Source organism: Struthio camelus, chromosome 23 (genome assembly GCF_040807025.1).
Source record: "Struthio camelus isolate bStrCam1 chromosome 23, bStrCam1.hap1, whole genome shotgun sequence".
NCBI classification, from domain to species: domain Eukaryota; kingdom Metazoa; phylum Chordata; class Aves; order Struthioniformes; family Struthionidae; genus Struthio; species Struthio camelus.
This window is the reverse complement of record NC_090964.1, coordinates 8137895-8158117: the sequence shown is the minus strand read 5'-3', so window position 1 is coordinate 8158117 and position 20223 is coordinate 8137895. Positions and strand designations below refer to the sequence as shown.

The following is a 20223-nucleotide window of genomic DNA, read 5'->3' as shown; positions in this document are numbered from 1 at the left end:
GTCCATATCATCTCCGGCTCTTCCTTTTCTAATGCTATCCAACAAAGCCCATGTGATGGCCAGAGAACTTGGGGTAACTCATCTGCTCCCCTGCCAATCCTGAAATGGTTTTTGGCCCTGTGCTTGGTGTGTTTGTTGCCCCATGGTGCACACAGATAACCAGCCTGAGTCCTGTTATTCCACTGCTTGCTGCTTTATGCAGCCATCAAAGTCACCAGCAATGCCGTGTTTGTCCCTGAGATCATTTGACAACTTTTAGCTGGCGCTAGGACATTAATTAACATGACAGGAAGCCACATGGCAGAGTCCAACAGCTGGCGTGTATATATAGGTTATTTTTAAAGAAAGGAAAAAACAAGCGTGCAGCTGGAGCCAGGTCCAGCTGCATCTTCTGCAGCTGCTGCCTCCCCAGCAGTGCTGAGCGGCCTCAGAGCAAGGTCTGGCGGCAACCCCGGCTCCTCGGTTGCTCTAGGAGGAGAGGAGCATTTAGAAGCTTTTACTGCAACTCACTGCATATTTTGAAGCGGTTGGGCCTGTTGTCCATATGTCCCTATCTCACCGGGGTCTTGGAGATATTAATTGCTTTGGATGTATTTTCTTGCTTAACCATTCTTTACTTCTGTTTCCTAACGGTGGTTGCTGAAATCAGCATGACTCACAACGTGTGCTGCTTGCTTGGTGTAACCTCTAGGGTTTTACTATTGCAATCCTGCTCCTCGGGCCTCCCCTGTTAATGCTTCGCAGCAGATGTTTTGGAGCGCTGACATCAAAGTTATTTCCATCACTGGGTTATCTCAGCATGGTGCTTCTGTTTTGCAAGTGTTTCTTTGGCTTTCTGGTCTGTAATGCATCGACTCTAAAATTGCCTTGTTCCGTGAGGCTTTCTGCATGGCCTTGCTCTGTTATACCCCACAACTTTGAAATACTTCAGCACGTGCCGGTTGGCCTAGGAGCTGAAGTCTGCCGACCTTTCTCTGCTTGGTTTCCCCTTGCTTGTCAAAGGGAGACCCTCCAGCTCTTGGGGATGTTTGGATGGAAATTTTAAAATTGGCCTTTAATGGGTGGTGGTCACCTCTCTTTCTTGCCAGAGCAGAATCACAACCTTTCAAAGCTGCTCTTAGTATTTTTAAGCCACTTTAAAAACAATATCAGCTGCTGTTGTAACGCGCCTTGTTTAAAGGCTGCGGTAGGTGCCTCCCCAAAGGGTACTAAAGAATAACAGAGCATCCAGGATGAGTTCGTGGGTCTCAGGCAGCCTCTAATGGGCAATTTTTCAAAGAGTCGATCTGTGACGTGAGATACTTGGGATGGCGTGAGAGAGCTGGGGCAGTCTCACTGCTGAGGCAGGAGGGGCAGCAAGGGGACCTGCTCGCCCTCGGAGATGGCCTTTCCGAGCCGTTGCAAGGATGAACGCTCCAACGTTTCCAGCCTCCTGAGACTCAGTGACAGTCATGAATTCACACAAACCACCACAGATCTCAGGAGACCTTTTTGTTCCCTTGCAGCACGAGGACGGACCAACCTCGAACTTCGAGAGAAATTCATCTTGCCAGAGGGGGCATCCCAGGGAATGACGCCGTTCCGGTCGCGGGGCCGAAGGTCAAAACCATCTTCCCGAGCAGCCTCCCCAACTCGATCCAGTTCTAGTGCCAGCCAGAGCAACCACAGCTGTGCGTCCATGCCCTCCTCTCCGGCCACACCAGCCAGCGGAGCCAAGGTAGGGGTTGCACTTCAAGCTGTTCTCCAGCTTTCTGTTCCTTTCCTTTAGAAAGCAGTGGCCTCCAAACCCGTTCCGGTGAGATGACTATCTGGATGGAGGAGGAGAGGGAAGGTTGGGGTTCAGGACTCAATGGTTACTCAGATGTTCATGGTGGTGGAGCGTGACACCAACGCAGGGACAACCCTTCTGGCGCGCGGGACTGGGGCAGGATGGTTCACTCGTGTTCAGGACAGGTCGTCATCTTGTTGCTCTCCACCGTGCTTGTGACTGGAGCTCCTCCTAGCAGGCGACCTCCTTGTCCTGAGTGCGAGCGGGCTCAGCAGAGGGGCCAGCTGTGCTCCTAGAGCAGCGGCCAGGCTTCTTGTCTTCCCCAGCTGCTGCTCTCCTGGAGCTGGGCCATCAGGCTAGCACGGAGGAAGAAGTGATTTCCCGTTGTCTCTCCTTTCCTACCACATCGTTCGCCCATGCATGTTTTATTTTGATTTTTTTTTCTTTTTGGAATTTATATATTTTCCATTTGGTTCTTTTGTTTTGTTTTTGTGCTGTTTATTTTTTTCCCATTCCAGATACTTTTCTGTTTCATTTTTTTCACTCACTTCCACCTCTTCCCCCTTCTCCCCACTCTCTCTTTGGATTTTCCATTTCACAGACTCCACATCACTTCTCTCGATGTTATGACAAACCCTGGTTGATAAACAGTAAAGCGGGCACCCCTCTGAGGGGATACGATTATTCCGACTTCCAGCTCTCGAGCACCGAGGTAGAGTATGGTCTCCTAGTCCCAAGGACCTGTTGAAAGGCCGGAGTGCAGCTGCCAAAGAAAAGTCCTGCTTCCTTTCCTGTTTAATGCTTTTCCTTTTGTTAGACCAGCGGCTTGTTAGCACAGCTAACGCTGAGTCTGTTGGCGTTTTTCATGGGTTTCTAACTCGGCTTAAACAAAACATCAACCTTTACAACAAAACGCAATGTGCAGAGTTGTCTGCTTGCAATTAATATTTACTTGTTTTCAAATGGAAAGAGTATTATTTGTCGCGTTGTGCTTTAAAAAAAAGAGGAAATTTCCAAGCTTTAACAGCTTTTATGTATTCAAAAAAGACCACGATTGGTATGCAAAAATTGGAATCCAACAGCCGAGTTAAGACTTGAAAATCAGCTACAGCGCATGCACAGTAACCACTTTGCCTTCATTTTTATGAAGTGCTTATAGTTATCACTGTGTTGAAGCACGTATGGTATGTCTGGTAAGATCACAGGCTCGCTTGTGTTTGATGTTCAGAGCAAGATGAATTCGTGTTGAGACTTCAATCTGCCTAAAATTTCAGCCTCCTCGTGGACTTTCCCGATCTTGTGAATTGGTGGTGATAAGAAATACCTGGTAGATTTTGGTGATTCACTTCAATGGTAGTTTGCACTGTCAAAATAACTCGATCTTGCTTGAAAGCATTTTCAAGCAAAGAAGATTTTTTTTTTAATCCTCAGAAGGTCAGGAGCCCTTTCTGAATTGCCCTAAATTACCAGCTTGTTGCTATAACTTCTGTATAATGTAGGATCAAGGACCAGAATGGAAATCTCTGATAACGAAAACCATACCCTCACGATCCTCTGTCATTTGAATTTAATTCCCATGGCGACAGAAGGGAAGCCCAGTGCTTGGCTTTCCTTCTTCTGCTGCCCTGTCCTCCACCGTAGCTCCAGTTTCATGCGATTCAGAGATTCTTAAGTTCTCCAAAAGTCTCCAAATTACAGGGAGTGGAGGGAAACGTCTCCAGCTGCTGCTTTGAAGTACGTGGAGAGATGCCCCTCCGGTGTCACCTCTGCAGCTCGCTGGTCCCCGCCGGAGGGACTGGGAACGCCTCGGGCAGTTGCTCCCCTGCAATAACGCTGATCTGCCTCGAACCCAAAGCTTTGGTTTGCATCTGAAACTGGAGCTGCCCTTTGCAGTTGGATCCAGGCGCCCTCTCTCTCCTCGACGCCCTTCTCGGCCTTTTGTCCGTCTGTGTCCTTCCGCACCGGCGGGAGGAGGCTGCGTGTCGTGCTGCTTTCCCCCGTGTTCGTCCGCAACATCTTAAAGGTCACGGAGCGACCCGGTCCAACACGCACAGGGTGCGGAGGGCGACCCAAGCCACCTCGCCGGAGCTTCCCGTTCCGCTGCGTTTTGTGTGTTCGGTCGTCGCTGGTGCCTCCTTGTTTGCATTTGTCCGTCCTTTGGAAGCCAGCGCAGTGTTTTGTGTGTGTGCACGGACCTGTCCCAGGGGACGTACACCAGGAGAAAGTCCTTCTGACTTACAGCATCGCACAGCACAGATGCGCTCCTACAACTATATATATATATATTTTTTTTTTTTAAGTACTGCATTGTATTTAACCTTCCAAAACAGTCCTGGGTGGCTTAGATGCTAAAATACACATTTTTGCAAGATTTCACTTTCTCTTTGGGGAGTTTTAGACCCCAGATAATGCTGTGGTCCTCCGGATGGATAGCAGCTTTGCTTTTTTTTTTTTTTTTTTTTTTAAAAACGAACAGAAATAGCTGTGCGTCAACCTGCCGTGCACAAAACTGCTGTCGGGATTCGCAGGATCCAGGCTGTTTTTCAGCTGCTGCTTGAAATGAGCACTTGTGTCCTCCTTGACCATTAAGATGGATGTTTCTTATGTCTCAAAATCTTTTTGCCGAGGTAGCGATCTCTGACGTGCCGTCGATCGGGTAAGGCAGCCTGCCCACGCGGCATCTGAGAGATGCTCTCTGTGCTCTTCGTTCCAAGGTGACTCCGTCGGCGGGCAGCAAGCTGAAGCGACCCACCTTCCACTCCAGCCGGACCTCCCTCGCTGGGGACACCAGTAACAGCTCCTCTCCGGTCTCTACAGGTGCCAAAACCAGTCGGGCAGGTCAGTAAGTCCAGGAACAAACGTTAAAAACTCCGGCCGCCGCTGTTCCCAGTTGGTTTTTAGGTCGGGAGAGAAAGTGCTAAACCCGCCCAGGAGCCCGGCTGAGCCTCCAGCGAACGCGGGGACGGTGCAAGCTGCTGCGCTTCTCTGCCCGCCGCGCCGAGGGGGTGCCGCAGCCGGCGCTGGGGGGTGCGGCGCCAGCGGCTCCCTTTTCCCTTTCAAAGTTGGGTAAATGAGTCAGTCCCTGTGACGAAACCCCGTGTTTCAGGGGTGGAGGGTGTCCCGGTTATTGCAAGCAGCTGCCGCGGCCGTCGGTGCGGGGCCGGGGAGGGAAACTCCACCCCGTGAGTCACGGCACGCGGCCGGGGCAGCCGGGAGGCGAGCCGGGCCGGCACGAGCGGCTCCCCCCGCGGCACCCTCACCCCTCGGGGGGTTTCTCCTTGCAGATCCGAAAAAAACTGCCAGTCGTCCCACCAGCCGCGCCGGGAGCCGCACGGGAAGCCGAGCGAGCAGCCGGCGGGGAAGCGACGCCTCCGATTTCGACCTGCTGGAAACGCAGTCGGCGTGCTCGGACACTTCGGAAAGCAGCGTGGCCGGGGGGCAAGGCGGCTCGCGCCGGGGCATGGCCAAGCCCTCCAAAATCCCGACCATGTCCAAGAAAACAACCACTGCCACCCCAAAAACTCCAGGCCCCAAAAGATAATACTGTACCCGTGCCCTCCTGAAAGAAAGAAAGGAAAAAAAAAAAAAAAAAAAACCAACCAACCTGTGTCCAATTTTTAACCCTGCTACGTACATTGGATGTATATTTATTCTAAACGGGAGAAATTATATTGTTAAAAGTGTAAAAGAATAATTGTGTTATGAAGCTGCCTTATTTGTTTTTTTTTCCTTTTTTGTAAGTTACTATTTTCATGTGAATATTTATGTAGATAAAAATTGCCTCTCGGCGACCCCTATTCAAAGAGGGGCCTGGAAAACTGAAATGTGGGAGAGAAGAGAAAAAAAAAAAGGAAGCAAAAAAGGTCAAGATGTGAAAGTGTAAAGAAAAACTAAAATATAAATAGGATTTCTGCGCGGTGCAGGGTGTGAACCTGCTTTATCTTTTAGGATTGTTTCCTAAATGCATCTTTATAAACTTAACTTGCTGTCTCAGCAAGGTAAATTATATTTAAAAACAAAGACATGAATCCTACAGTGTTCAAGGAACTCTCTTTTTGTAAATCACAGATACCTCAAACAGAGAAACATGAGGTGAGGGGACTTGGGGCTTACGTTTCCATTTTTTTTAAAGTTATGTGATTTTACCTGAAGAAAGTGGAGTTTGAATTAATAAAATTTGCACACGCTACAGCTAAGTTCATTGCAACTGCTGTCTTTAAAATACTGTCCCGGCAACTTCATTTTTAAAGAGCAAACAATAGTGATGGGTTTGGGGGAGAGGGTTCACGCTGAAGCTGTCCGGAAGAGACCACACTAGTAAGATTGCAGGTTTGGATCACTGAAATACATCCTTTCGCGGTGGTGGGATGAAAAGGGCGTTCTCACTTCCCGTCCTACAAATTAGAGGATTCTTCTGGATTGATGGCCTACGAGACTGACTCGAGCTGTTAATTACTGAATTGCTATTTATCTGCATCTCTTTTTCCTATTTATTATTTAACTGGTCATTCCACTTCCAACCAGGCTGAGATTGATGTGACCTCTGCTCCTAGAAGAAATCTGGACTTACACGCACAGTCGCTTGTCCTTGAAATGAGTCTCACCAGCACACTTGCTACGAGTCCTGTCTCGCTTTTGTACGCTACTTTTTCTTTGTAATAAAAATCAAACTGACCAAGTGACCAGGAGAGGGGCGGGGGGGAGAGGGCTCTCCGGAGCTCCTGTATTTATTAAATATTGTTCCTCTTCAGCTCTGACCATGTTGCTGTGTGATTCTCTCAATTGGTTTAAATTGAGGCAAAACTGAAGCTCTACCAATGAATTGTTTAAAAAAACAGACACATTTTTGTATTAAAATTGCTTGCGGTAATAAACGATCTTGCCTCCGACTTTATTCCAAAGCGTTAGCTTTTTAAGTACGAGCGAGGGAACGTGTCTGTCACCCTGCACGGGGAGGTGATGGGTGCGGGGGGAGCGAGCGGCTCCGTGGGGCGTTTGTCCCAGATGGAGCAGGGGTCTCGCTCCGCCACCTGCCCCAGAGATACGAGGGGCTTTTCTGGGGGTGGTGGGTGCTTGCAGGTGAGGGTGTTTGGTGAGGTGGGTGCCCATGGGGTGGTGCCTGGTGGGAAGGGTGCACCGTGGGGGTCAGTGCCCATGGGGGTGGGTGGCTGGTGGGGCAGGTGTCCAGTAAGGTAGGTGCATGGGGGGATGAGGTGCCCAGTGGTTAAATGGGTGCACACTGGGGAAGTGGGTGCCTGTTGGGAAGGGTGCCCAGCGCGGTGGGGTGGGCCCATGGGGGTGGGTGCCAGGTGGGATGGAAGTCCAGTGGGACGGGAGTCCAGTGAGGTGGGTCCTCCTGGAGGTCGTTTCCCATGGGGGTGGGTGCCCGCTGGTGGGGTGGGCCCATAGGGGTGGTGGGTGCCTGGTGGGGTGTGTGTCCGGCACATTGGGTGCCCATGGGGGTGGGTGCCAGGTGGGAAGGATGCCCAGTGTGGTCATTGCCCACGGTGGGGTGGGTGCCGGGTGGGATGGAAGTCCAGTGGGATGACAGTCCAGGGAGGTGGGTTCCCCTGGAGGTCGTTGCCCATGGGGGTGGGTGCCTGGCAGGGCGTGTGTCCGGCACGGTGGGTTCCCATGGAGGTGGGTGCCTGCTGGTGAGGTGGGTACCCACGGTGGGGTGGGTGCCGGGTGGGATGGAAGTCCAGTGGGATGACAGTCCAGGGAGGTGGGTTCCCCTGGAGGTCGTTGCCCAATGGGGTGGGTGCCTAGTGGGATCCGGTGTAGCGGGTGCCCATGGGGGTGGGTGCCTGCTGGTGAAGTGGGTACCCATGGGAGGGTGGGTGCCGGGTGGGATGGAAGTCCAGCGGGACGGGAGTCCGGGGAGGCGGGTTCCCCTGGAGGTCGTTGCCCGTGGGAGGTGGGTGCCCACGGCGGGCGGTGGGTGCCCGGCGGGGCGGGTGTCCGGCGCTCCCGGCCTCGGCGTGTCGCGGCGGGGCTCCGGCTGCGCCCGGGCTGGCGGTGCGGGGCGGCGCCGGCGGCCGGGACCGTCCCTCGCTTTGCCCGGCGGGGCGGGGGCCGGGGCCGGGCGCCGCGCGGGGGCCGGGCCGGGTCCGGTCGGGCCGGGTCGGGTCGGGCCGGGCCGGGCGCGCGGGCGCCGCTCGGTGCCGGGCGGGCGGCGGCGGCGGCGGGGGGGCCGGTCCGCGGCGGTGCCATGGGGCCGGGGCGAGGGGCGGCGGCGGGCCGGGGGCCGCTGGGCGCCCTGGCGCTGCTCTGGGCGGCGGCGGTGCTGTGCCAGCTGGGCAGCGGCAGCGGCAGCGGCAGCGTCCTCCGCCGCCGCCTCCACGCCTCGGGCTTCCCGCAGCGGCGGCTCAGCGGCGGCGAGCGGCGCGACGTGCAGCGGGAGATCCTGGCCGTGCTGGGGCTGCCGGGGCGGCCGCGGCCGCGGGACCCCGCCGCCGCCCGCGCCCCCGCCGCCGCCGCGCCGCTCTTCATGCTCGACCTCTACCGCGCCGTGGCCGGCGAGGAGGAGGAGGAGGAGGAGGAGGATGATGAGGAGGCTGCCGCGGCGGCGGTGTCCCGGCCCGTGCTCACCGGCCTCGGCACCCAGAGCCCCCCGCCCGGCAGCGTCGTCAGCCGCGCCGACACCGTCGTCAGCCTCGTCAACATGGGTGAGCGCGCGGCGGCACCGGCGGGACCCGGGGTGCACGGGGTGGGGGGGGGGACCGGAGCGCGCGGCGGCACCGGCGGGACCCGGGGTGCACGGGGTGGGGGGGGGGGAGGACCGGAGCGCGCGGCGGCACCGGCGGGACCCGGGGTGCACGGGGTGGGGGGGGGGGGAGGACCGGAGCGCGCGGCGGCACCGGCGGGACCCGGGTGCACGGGGTGGGGGGGGGAGGACCGGAGCGCGCGGCGGCACCGGCGGGACCCGGGTGCACGGGGTGGGGGGGGGAGGACCGGAGCGCGCGGCGGCACCGGCGGGACCCGGGGTGCACGGGGTGGGGGGGGAACCGGAGCGCGCGGCGGCACCGGCGGGACCCGGGGTGCACGGGGGGACCGGAGCGCACGGCGGGGACCGGGCGGGCTTGGGGCACTCGGGGAGCACCGGGACCAGAGCGCCCCCGGCGCAGGCGGCGGACAGAGACCCGCGCAGCGCCCTTGGGACCGGGGGCAGCGCACGGCGGGCGAGACGGTACCGGAGAGCGGACCGCGGGACGGGGGGAGCTCGCGGATGGGCCGGGTCCCACCGGGCAGAGCCGCCCGGTCTGCCCCGGCAGCGGGGCTGCAGCGGCCGCGTTAACGGGAGGGCCCCGGGACGGGGCTGCAGGCACCGGCCGGAGCCCGCCGCCAGCCCAGCCCTGCTGCCTCATTTATCCTCGGTGTAAAACCAAACCTCGCTCCTGGCTCCGACCTTTGCGCTTTATTGCGGAGCGGGAGGGCTAGCTGGTGGTACGGCTGTTACCGCGTCGGCTCAGAGCATCCGTCGTACCCGCGGCGTTTTCGCGGTGCATCCCTGCTGGGAAAAGCCTCTTCTGCGCAGGGGAGGAGATGGAGAGGGGAAAGCCGTGCAGAAAGTGGTGGCAGAGGGCTGGGACGGTGTTGGGTGCAACATGGTCCCTGCTGGGGGACAGCCCAGTTAATCTTTTCCCCAAGCTGCAAGCAACTGGGAGTCTTCTACCCGGATGCTACTTCCATCGTAACGCAGCAAAGGGAAGCTGGAAACCACCGTAGGACTAGGCAGGCTCCTAAACACTTTCAAAACAAATTTCTCCGAGAAATACTAGGTATTAAAACAGAGCAAATATGGAACAAGTGCCAGGTTTCAGCAGCTCCCCGCTGCCGGTGCTGCCCCGGCTGCAGGCTGTGAGCGTGGGGAAATGCACAGCGGAAGGTTGAGCTGCAAAGGGGTGGCAGCACCTCGCTTGACCTGTTGCTTGATGCTGCAGGGAGGACTTGGGTTTGTAGGAGCATGGGAACAACTCTCAGGTGAAAAGGAAGCAGGGCAGTATCCGCTTTTTTGTCCTCCAGCCTGAACGCAAGGCAGCACAGCCCCAGCGGGAGCCGGGCTGCTCCCACCGCGCACCTCGCTTTCACCACGGTGCAGCAGGCGCGCTCGAACCAGGCGTGTAGGCAGCGAGGGCTAGCGACCGGGGAGCGAGCGCGCGGGAGGGACAGCAGCTCGCTTGTGCCAGCAGCAGGGTGGAACGAATTACCCGCGGTAGGACACTGAATCACGATTCAAAATAAAATACTCAAGGTTGCTAATTATTGCTGGAATCCTGTCCAGCTGGTTACTGAGCAATACAGCGCTCTGGCTGCCGTCTTGGCTGGAGGCAGTTGCGTGAGCGGCAGCGAAAGCAGAGAGGTTTCCAGCCAGCGTCAGAGGAGCCACGAGCACGCAGGGTGCAAGGGGACACCGCCGCGCGGGCGGGCACCGGGTGGGCAGGAAGCGTGAGCAACCCCGCAGGCTCCTGGGATGCATGGCCAAGGGTTAGGATCGGCAGCTTTTCCCTGCCTCTGCTCTTTAAGGAGGGTACAGTGTCCCTCTCTGGGCCGCAGCGGCCAAGCACGAGCTTTTTGGGGAGCATCCGCGCAGAGGCGGGTGGCGTCGGCGGGCGCGGAGCGGTGGCCGGGCCCTTCGGCCCCAGAAATGGCCGGGAGCCCGGGCTCGGGGAAGCTTCTCAAGAGCGCAGCTGTTTTTGGCTGCCGCGGGCGCCGCGGCGTGCCAAACGGCGTGTAACAGGAAGGAGCCGCCGCTCGCCAAGGTACCTGCCGAGGGCCGAACAGGCCTCCTTTCTTCTCCGGCGCCTCTCGGCGCCCAGCCCGGGTGCCCCGCGCGCCCGGCGCCGGGAGCAGAGGGGCGAAGGCTGGAGCGGGGCTGGGACCTGCCTGCCCCTCGGGGGCTCTGTGCCTCCTCCAGCCCTCCCAAAGCCGAGCCTGGGGAGAAACCCTGCCTCCCTCGGTCAGGGCCCAGGACAGTCCGGAGGGCACCTGGGCAAGGGCAGGAGGGCTTTGATGTTTTTGCTGTCCCCGATGTTGGCTCTGTTGTCATTTCGTGACGTCGTGAGTGCTTTTAGGAAGTAGATGGGTGATGGAAAACATCCGTCCGGGCAGCTGTGCGGTTGGTGCAGGAGGAGGGCGTCGGGGAAGGAGGTACCAGCGACCGAGCGCCACGGACGAGCAGGGCTCGGCCAAGGAACCGCGGAGCAGATGTGCCAGCTCTACCGCCGAAACCGGCCGCGCGTCGCGAGCCGTTGCGCTCGGCGGCAGTCTCCCAAGGCCTTTCTTTGCTTTCCCACGGCCGCGCAGGGAAGCAATCCCCGGCCCCAGCCCCGGCAGAGCCCCGCAAGGACAGGCCGTGCCGCCCCGGGCTGTGGCGCGGGCCGGCTGCAGGCTCAGGCGCGCCGGCACCGTAGGCGCTAGACGCCTCGGGGCAAGCCGAGAGCGCAGCAGGTGCCGGGGCCTCCAATCCCATCTCCCCTCCACTGCGGTATACGCGCGAGAGAGATTGAACTACCAAGAAGTGCTTTAAAACTAACAGGTTTGGTTAAAAGGGCCGCTGATGGGCAGTTTGGGCGTAGCTGGGAAGCGAGAGCCTGCGAGGCGCCCGTGCGCCCGGCCCGGCTCTCGCAGGAGCAGCAGCGAGACCTGGCGAACACGGTTTCAGCCTTCAATTTGAATGGCTTTGATTTCTGCGGCTTTGTCACCCCCCTTCCTGTTAATGAACTAACATTCAGCCGTGGGCGAAGGCTAGCTGTGATTTGCCTGCATGATTCGCTGCGTGATGATCGCGCCGGGGCAGGCGCAGGGGGTAGCTCGGTGCCCCATCGGGCGCTCGGACCGGTCCGCGCACCCTGCTCGGCCGCCCGCCCGTGAGCCGGGCCGTGCGCGCGGCTCCCCGCCAGCGCGCCTTTTCCCTGGGAAGGGGAAACGGCAAACCTCTGCCGCGCACAAACCCCTTGCAGTCGGGCTGGGCGAAGGGCCTTCGGGCCAGCCTCGCCGCGGTGCCACTGGGCACCGTCGGCTGGGTTTGGTTGTGGCTGATGCGCCCGGCCGTTCCAGCGCGCTGCCTTTCCGAGTGGAAAGGAAACCCTGGAGGGGGGCATGACCCTTGCTATTTTTGCGTGCAAACTTAAAAATCAGGTGCATTTTATTTTTAAGCCTGCTGTCAGGATGGGCTTTGAGAGTTCGTCCCGGCGGCGGCAGAGCGAGTCAGGTCTGCACGCAGGTTATAATCACGGCGGAGCGAGGGTTGCACGGGAGAGGCTGGCGGAGGGTGTTGGCAGCACCCAGGGGTGCCCTTGGCCACTGCGCCGCCCCTCGGCACGGCCTGACGCCTCCCTTTCTTCCTCTCCTCTCCTTTCCCCATACCTTTCCGTTCCCACCCTTGCTGTCCGAGCTGTTTTTCAGCATCCCGGTGCTCTGCAAGCCATGGGGAAGCATCACCCATCCCGAAGCGTTTCGGGAGCGTCCTGCGGGGACTTGGGGCAGCCGAACTCCAGCCGGCATCCAGCCACCACCCGCGTTTCCCGCGGGGACGCGATGCTGGCTGTCTTTGCAAAAAACACACAGAGTGCCCGGGCCCGCGCGCTGCACGCAGCACCCACGTGTGCCGCCCGCACCCCGGCTCGCCAGCACCCCGGTGCAATCCCTGGCGAAACCCAACGGCCGTCAGCAAGAAAAGCCAGCGCTGCCCCAGCGTCTGGCCGCCGACTGCGCCTCCTCCTGCGCCAGCCCCAGCGGCCCCGCTGGAAAACGCGGTGCAGACGAGGGGTTTCGGGGCGGGGGGGGTTTGTCGTGGAGCGGGTTGCGCCCCAGTGCAGCGATCGGTGTTCGTTGGTGCTCCGTGCGCACCCGCTGCGGGTGCTTTAAACGGAAAAAATTCCCCCCCCCAAAAAAAAAAAAGAGCTTCGTCCTCGGCCGGCAGTATTTACACAGCTGGGTGGAAGTGGCGGGGATGGGCCCCGGGCCAGGGCCGCCGGCGCCCACGGGCGGCAGGGCTGCGGGCGCCCGCGGCCGCCCCGGCTCCTGCCGCTCCCGCCGTCCGGCTGGAGGAGCCGCTCGGGAACCGCCGCGGCCGCCCCGCGCCGGGGAGCTCCCACACCTTCCCCTTGCGGAGCAGAGCTGCCGCAGTTTATTTTTTCCTGCTTGCAACTGGGGCAGAGCATCTTCCTTGCATCTCGTTTAAACCTATTTTAAGAGTCAGAGCACTTGATGTGGTCGAATATCCTGGCGTTTCCTTTTAATTTCATGTCCGAAATGATCATGGGCACCGTTCGGAGGCGGCCAGGACTAGTAATTACGACTGATGCGTCCTTTATAGAAACAGTGCGTGCAGGCAGAAAGTTCACAATGAAAAAGCGCCGCTAAAAATAACCGGGCGAGCGGGGCAAGGGGAAGCCGTCCCCGTCGCCCCTCGGCGCGCCGGGGGGGAGTGAGCGGGGCCGGGGCTCAGCCGGGCGGGCGGGAGCCCCGCGTCCCCGTCCCCATCCCCGGGAGGCAGCAACTCCGCTCAGGATACATATCCATATATATATGTGTGTGTGTGTGTGTATATATACATACATATGTATATAAACGTGTGTGTGAAGTTATGTGTATTGGGGGTGGTGGAAGCACATAGCGTAGCCGGGGTGCTCGGCTTTAGGGAAAGAAGCAGCATCCTTTAGGAGAGCGGCGGTAACTGCCAAAGGAGGGGCGCAAGGAAAGCGAAGAGCTTGCCTTGGGTTTTTTTAGCGTGTCTAATCCGCCATCCGGATAATCCGCCCACGGGTAATTGTGGGTTGGCTGTAGAGCTGAGTCACCCCCCTCCCCAAATCGATCGCCGGGAGCCCACGGGGAGAGGCTGGACGGGTCCCCGCTGCCGGGCCGGTAACTGTTATCCTGGCTGAGCCGCTCCGCTCCCAGCTGGCGAAAGGGCTTCAGGCGCCCGCGCGGACCCGGCGCCCTCGTCCCCGCTGCCGGTCTGTAATTTTGCAGCCACTCCTAATTTTCCCAGCCAAGCCGGCCCCATTAGCCGCCGCCACGAGCGCAGCGCGGGCCCGCCGGGACGGGCCCAGGCCCCGCCGCCGCCTTCGCGCTGCGGCTCCCACCCAAGGGCCGTGCAGAGGGGAGTCACTTTGCTCCCCTCCCGCAAAGGGAGTTTCCTTTTCTAAACTCCTGCTTTAACAGCCAGCGAAGGGAGAGGAAAGCAGGGGTTGCTCCTGGGCTTTCACCCCCAGGACGTGGAAGCGGGCCATTACGTCCAGCTGATTCGGTTCATCAAGGTGCGTGGCTAATTGCCGTCTTGCTTAGGTTTCTCATTCCCGGTCAGCTGCTGCCTGGGAATCCCCTGGGCTTTTCTCCTCCACCTTATCCGCCGTCTACCACCAGCCCCGTTTCTGTCCCTCCCGTGCAGAGCATCTCAGCAGCCCCAAATCCCTCCGGAGCAGGCACGGCTCTGCTGGGGTCTCCTTGCCTCCCCCAAATGGCTCAGCGGGTTGAAACTCAAATGCTGAGCTCAGAAGCTGAGGCTTCATCACGAATCCTCCCCCACCCTCTCCCCCCACGTTAGTTTTCCGCAGGGCAGAAAATTCCCGGCTGGGGAGCGGGACCCGCTGCAGGGCCGTGTCCCACAAAACTTGCCACAACAATTCCCGCTGCCCTTCCCTGAATGCATGCTTGTCAATCAGATATGACAAATGTAAAGGATTCTGGTAAAACCCCTCATTGCAGACATGTAGGGTTTTCTGAGCCCTCAGCATGGGTTTTAGTAGCGAGCGGGTCCCGCCGGGCACCCGGCAGCTTTCCCCAGGGCAAACGTCCACCAGAAGGAGCGATACCGCATCGCTTCTTCAACGAGGGGAATGCGATGGATGGCGAAAAAAAAGGAAAAAGAAAAGAAAATACAGCAAAGGGGTTTCCAGGCTGCTGGAGGGGAAGGGTCTCGGGGCCGGGGGTCCCGGCCGGGGCAGCGCGCGGCCGCCGTGCCAGCCCGCACCGCGGGAGCAGGAAGCGCTCTCCGCATCCGCCCCGGGCCGGCCTGTCCTGTGCTTTTTTTAAAACATAGCTTGTGGTGAACCCAGTAGCTGGAGGGAATGTGTTTTTTGGGTTTTGGGTTTTTTTTGGCTTTTTTTTTTTTTTAAAAAGGCCCACTAATGCATAATTAAAATCTCGGCACGCCGTTTGGAGAGAAGCGCCGTGCCGCTCGCTCTCCGTGGACAAACCCGGCAGCGGCCCTGGCCCCACGCGGTCTTTGCCGTGTCCTGCCCAAAAGGGGCTTGTGTGCTTTGATTTTCCAAGGAAAAGGTCATAAAAGTTGCACCTAAGCAGTTTTCAGCCCAAAAAAACCTGTCAGGGCTGCCCCGTGCTGGAGGCAGGAAGGGCTCCCACCTTCTCCCGCGTGGGAAACACCAGCCCCCAACCAAACGGGACGGGCAAACCTTACGGAGTGTCATCGAATTTGGAATTTTTTTCCCCCCTGGAATCAGTCAAAAGTTGCATTAAAAAACATGCATGTTTGGTTGGGGGAAAAACGAGCCGCACTGGGTCAGGTTCGCTACATTTCTTTTATGCTTGAAGCAGGAGGAGTTTTAATCGCTTTAATTATATTCAGTCATGGCAGCCTGGAATATTTTTAAAGAGCAGTTTGAAGAAAATAATTACATATTATAGAAACTGTGTGGGTATGTATTTCCATAAAGAAATACAGTATTTGTTCTGTTTGATGGCCTTAATTTAAATTAAAAAAAAAAATCACAAGACGTTTCCGTTTTCAATATGCACCAGGTTTCTGCAGAAAGTAGATGCTTTGAGTAAAAAGCAAGGTTTGATTTTTTTACAGACAACAGTTGTCACCTGACAATTCCCCCCCCCTCAAACTCGGGCAGTTTGAAAAAGTTTCATTTCATCAGCTTAGCTGAGACATATAGTTGAGAGAGAGGAAAAAAGGGGGGGGGGAAAAAAAGGCCTAAATTTTTTTTTAAAGAATAGTTGTTTTTAGCAAAAAGCGGAGCCAGCCGTGCGCCCCTGAGCCCCGCGGAGGCTTTGCCTGATGTTGTGCCGGGCGCGAGCGACCGGGATCCGTGAGGTTTATGACTTGCCGTGACCCCCCCCGGCGTCGGTGAGCTGAGGGAGGGCGAGCGCGGATGCCCCAGCGATGGCCAGCGGGCGCCAAACCCCCAAACAGCCCCCCCGACCAAACCCCTCCAATCCCGACCCAATAAATCACTGCCCGTTGAGTGCGCTATTAAGAAAGGAAATATTCCCTCCGAAACCACAGCCGGAGCAAACCCCCGAGCTGGCAGCCAGCCCGCTGCTCCCGAAGCGCTTTTCCCACTGCCCTTTCCAGCAGGGCCACCGGGCTGCCTCATCTCAGGGGGGGTTTCATGCAGCGGGGAAGGGGTTTTTAACCCTTCGCATGCCGTGGGGGCCTGCACGGAGGCGGCTCGGCGGGGGGCCGGGGCTGAACCGGGCTGGGGACGTGCCGGCCGCACTGCCTCGCATGCCGCCGTGCTCCTAACTCGGTTCTGGGCGATGATGGGTTAGCCGCTCCTGGGGGTTTTGGAGAGGGATTAGACAGTCGCAGGAGAGGAAGGATGGGGATTTGCAGCAGCCGATGCAGGGCGAGAGCCGCCAGCCCAGCGCGGGGACAGAAACGCAGCCGCCTTGCAGGGTGCTTGAAACGGGCACCGGACTGGGGCGGGGGGGGTTGTCCCTGCGTCGGGGGGAAGATCAAGGCGATGGGAATTGCACCAGATCCTGGCGGCTGAGGGTCCGTCGGGCGGGACGGTCACCCGGCAGGGACCGGCCCAGCCTGGCCCGGCCACCCTGACCCTTTCCTTTCGCAGTGGAGCAGGACAGGGACATCTTCTCCCCGAAGCCCTACTGGAAGGAGTTCAGATTCGACCTGACGCAGATCCCCACGGGCGAGACGGTGACGGCCGCCGAGTTTCGCATCTACAAGGCGCGCGGCATCACCCGCCACGCCAACAGCACCCTCCACGTCAGCATCTACGAGGTGGCGGCCGAGCACGCCAACAGGTGACGGGGACGGGGACGGGGACGGGGACCCCCCCCCCCCGGCCAGCCCCGTGCCCGCTGCTGGCTCTTCCTACCACCGGGCAAATACCGGATAAACCAGGAACGCCGCGGCCGGCTCGTTCCCGCAGCTTTCGCACGGGGGTCAATGACCCATCCGGCGTTTGCACCACGGTTGGGAGGGTGGGTTTTTTTGGCCAAGTGGCTGAAAACTGCCCGGCTGTCTGCGCCACGCGGTGGCACGGCCTTTCGGCGCTGTTACTCACCTGCTCTTCCCCCCCCCCCCCCGTTTCTCTAGGGAATCTGACTTATTCCTGCTAGACGTGCAGGACCTCCGGGCCGGCACCGAGGGCTGGCTGGTCTTCGACGTCACGGCCGCCGGCAACCACTGGTTAGCGGATCGGAAATACAACCTGGGGCTGCGGCTGTACGTGGAGACGGACGAGGGTAAGTGGGGCCGGACCGCCACGGGTCGGAGGCCCCTGGCCGGCAGCTGATGGGATTCCCGGTACGGCCGCAACAGCGGCAGCCGCTTGACGAACCCTTTACCTGGAGGGGTTGTCAGGCGTGGGGTGTTCGGTTTTGTTTTTGTTTTTTTTTTGGAGGATTAACCCTCTTTTCACCAAAATCTGCTCCAGAGGCGTCCCGGCGCGTGGTTCGGGGCGAGCGGGAGGCGGTGGAAAGGGCTGAGAGCTGCAAAGAGCATCTCCCACCTGGGGGGGGGGGCGGGTCGGGGCCGGGCAGCTCCCGGCCGTCCCCCTGCCGAGGGGCGGCCGCGGCGGCGTGCCGCGAGGCCCACGCGCGCCCGCTGTTCCTCCCGCCGCTGCAGGGCACAGCGTGGACCCCGGGCTGGCCGGGCTGCTGGGGCGCCGCGGGCCGCGCTCCAAGCAGCCTTTCATGGTGACTTTTTTCCGGGCGAGCCCCAGCGCCGTGCGAGCCACCCGGGCAGCCAAGCCGCTGCGGAAGAGGCAGCCCAAGAAGACGAATGACCTCCCGCATCCAAACAAGCTGCCGGGAATATTCGGTAGGAGCGCCGGAGGGCGAAACCTCCCGGGGCGGCGGCGGCGGGCTGCGGGCTGCGCGTGCCGGGGAAGAAATGGGCTTTATCTGAAACACAAGGCTCCGCTGTTGCCCCAGTCAAGGGGTCTTTTGTTAGGACGGAGCTTTTTCTGCAATACCTCTTCCAGCCCCGAAACACGGCTCCGGGTGGGCTGCCGTTGCGGGCTCTGTTTTCCCAGGATTAGGGTCGTTTTGCGCAAGCCGTTAGGTTTCGGGGCCGAATATCGGCCTCGCCGCACTGGGGGCTTCGGGCGGGCGCGGGGAGCGGGGAAACCTCGGCGGCGGCTCGGGCGGGAGCAGAGCTGAGATTTATCCGGACGCGGGAGCAACGGAGCGCGAGGCCGGTCCCCTTCTCCTTCCCTCCGCCCCGAGCGGCGCCGGGGGTGGACGGGAGGATGCAGCGGCGCCCGCCGGCGCTGGGGGGCCGCCGCCTGAGCCCGCTCCCTCCCCGCAGACGACGTCCACGCCGCGGCCGGCCGGCAGGTCTGCCGGCGCCACGAGCTCTACGTCAGCTTCCAGGACCTCGGCTGGCTGGTAATCCCCCCCCCCGCCAAACCCGCTGCTGCCCCTTCTCCCGGGAAAAGCGAATGCAAAAGTGTGTGTGTGGGGGGGAAAACCCCCAAACCCCAGACCCTGTCCTCCGGGCGCGCTTCCAGCGCAGCCTTTCGGGGGGCTACGGCGGTTTGCAGCGGTAAGAGCGGTGCCGCGCGTGGGGCCGGCGGGCTCGCGGCAGCGCCGTCCCGGGGTTACTCATGCAAACACGACCTGCGACAACCTGAATCCGCCCCCCCCCCCCCAGCAGCCCGGTGACCCCCCCCCCCGAACGGCTCTTCCCTCCGCCCGAAACCCCGGCCGGCGAGCGAGGCGTCGACTTTGCAGGACCAGGGTGGGCTCAGTGCGGGGTTTTGGCGGGGGGGGGAACGAAAAGCGGTGCCGTAACCAGTTGGGGGGGGGGGCCTCCTTGCAGGACTGGGTGATCGCCCCGCAAGGCTACGCCGCCTACTACTGCGAGGGCGAGTGCGCCTTCCCGCTGGACTCGTGCATGAACGCCACCAACCACGCCATCCTGCAGTCCCTGGTCAGTGCGGCCGGGGAGCGCGCGGGTCCCCGGGCACCTTCCTGGCCTTCGATGGGGGGGGCGGGGGGCCCAGCGGGCAGAGCGGCTGCTGCACGCCTGGCACTGCCCTTTCCCCACCTTTCTTGGTTTTTTTTTTTTTTTTTTAACCGCTGGTGCATGCACGGTGCCGAAATCACAGCGCCGAGCAGGGGCTGCGCGGTGCCCCGAGCCCCGGCCAACGCAAACTGCCGCGCGGGCTGCCGAGAGTGCAGAATACGTATTATTTTTTAATGAAAAGCTGGAAATAATGTGCCCCGTCACGCAGGCTCGGGGCAGGCTGGCGCCGGGGTCGGGGGGGGCTCACGGGGCCGCTCCGTCCCCAGGTGCACCTGATGAAGCCCGAAGCCGTGCCCAAGGCCTGCTGCGCCCCCACCAAGCTCAGCGCCACCTCCGTCCTCTACTACGACAGCAACAACAACGTCATCCTCAAGAAGCACCGCAACATGGTGGTGAAGTCGTGCGGCTGCCACTGAGCCCCCCCCCCGGCGAAGCCCCTAAGAGTGAAAAAGAATTGATTGATGATAATAATAAACCCTCCCAACTCGCCTTCCCCAAACTGGATGTAAATAATATCAAACTTTTATTCTTTTACTGCACTTAACGAGACACACATATATATATGTATGTATGTATGCATGTATGTATATGTGTCTGTGTGTGTGTCTGTATGTCTATATATATAAAATATATATAAAATACAGACACACACACACATATATACACACATATACATAGATACATACATACATATATATATTTATATATAAAATATATATATTTGCACGCGCAAGAGAGACTCTGTTGGTGGTTACGTGTCTGTTTTGGTCGTGGCTCATGTATCTTCCTCCCGAGCCGCTGGGCTCGCGGGCTTCTGCTCTCTTAATTATTATTGGAGGCAGTCTAGGCTGACGGGTAATTAGGGCAAGGGAGGCGGCAGCGGCGCTGCACTGGGGTTTAGCTGCATCCAGCCGCGTCTGGCTAACGAACCCGGCGCTAAGCAGCGCTTCTGGTTCCCCGGAGCAAAGCGCTGTCAGGCAGTTAAGGCGCTGGCTGGCTAACCCGCTCCTGTTTACTTAAAGTTTAAAAAAAAAACCTCCGCCAACTAGGTGTGTTTTTTTTTTTTTTTGGGGGGGGGGGGGGAGCTGTATTGAGCTGCGACACTGTAATAAAATAAACGCCCAGTTTGGAAAGTAAACAGGTAGTTTTTCCTGCTGTTTGTTTTTTAATAAATGTCAGGGTACAGCAGCATGCTGTTCGGCGGAGA

At 59.3% G+C, this 20223-nt stretch overlaps 2 protein-coding genes across 13 annotated transcripts in view; both read left to right on the top strand.

Annotated features, from left to right (window-relative positions):
- MACF1 (microtubule actin crosslinking factor 1) overlaps positions 1-6662 on the top strand; it is a 160091-nt gene extending 153429 nt beyond the window's left edge. For 8 of the 12 annotated variants that reach the window (XM_068917704.1, XM_068917698.1, XM_068917697.1 and 5 more), the window contains 4 exons: positions 1506-1717; positions 2370-2480; positions 4483-4606; positions 5053-6662. In XM_068917704.1, the coding sequence (XP_068773805.1) occupies positions 1506-1717; positions 2370-2480; positions 4483-4606; positions 5053-5309 (704 nt within the window). In that variant the 3' untranslated portion in view covers positions 5310-6662. The remainder of the gene's footprint in view (positions 1-1505; positions 1718-2369; positions 2481-4482; positions 4607-5052) is intronic. The other 4 variants (XM_068917710.1, XM_068917708.1, XM_068917709.1 and 1 more) reach the window with 1 other exon arrangement.
- A 1317-nt stretch (positions 6663-7979) lies between these two features.
- On the top strand, positions 7980-20083 carry BMP8A (bone morphogenetic protein 8a). The gene is made up of 7 exons (XM_068917646.1): positions 7980-8436; positions 16594-16786; positions 17082-17230; positions 17613-17807; positions 18297-18376; positions 18810-18920; positions 19283-20083. Exons 1-7 carry the CDS (start codon positions 7980-7982, stop codon positions 19430-19432), a joined length of 1335 nt encoding a protein of 444 aa, XP_068773747.1. The 3' UTR covers positions 19433-20083.
- The last annotated feature ends 140 nt before the right edge of the window (positions 20084-20223 follow it).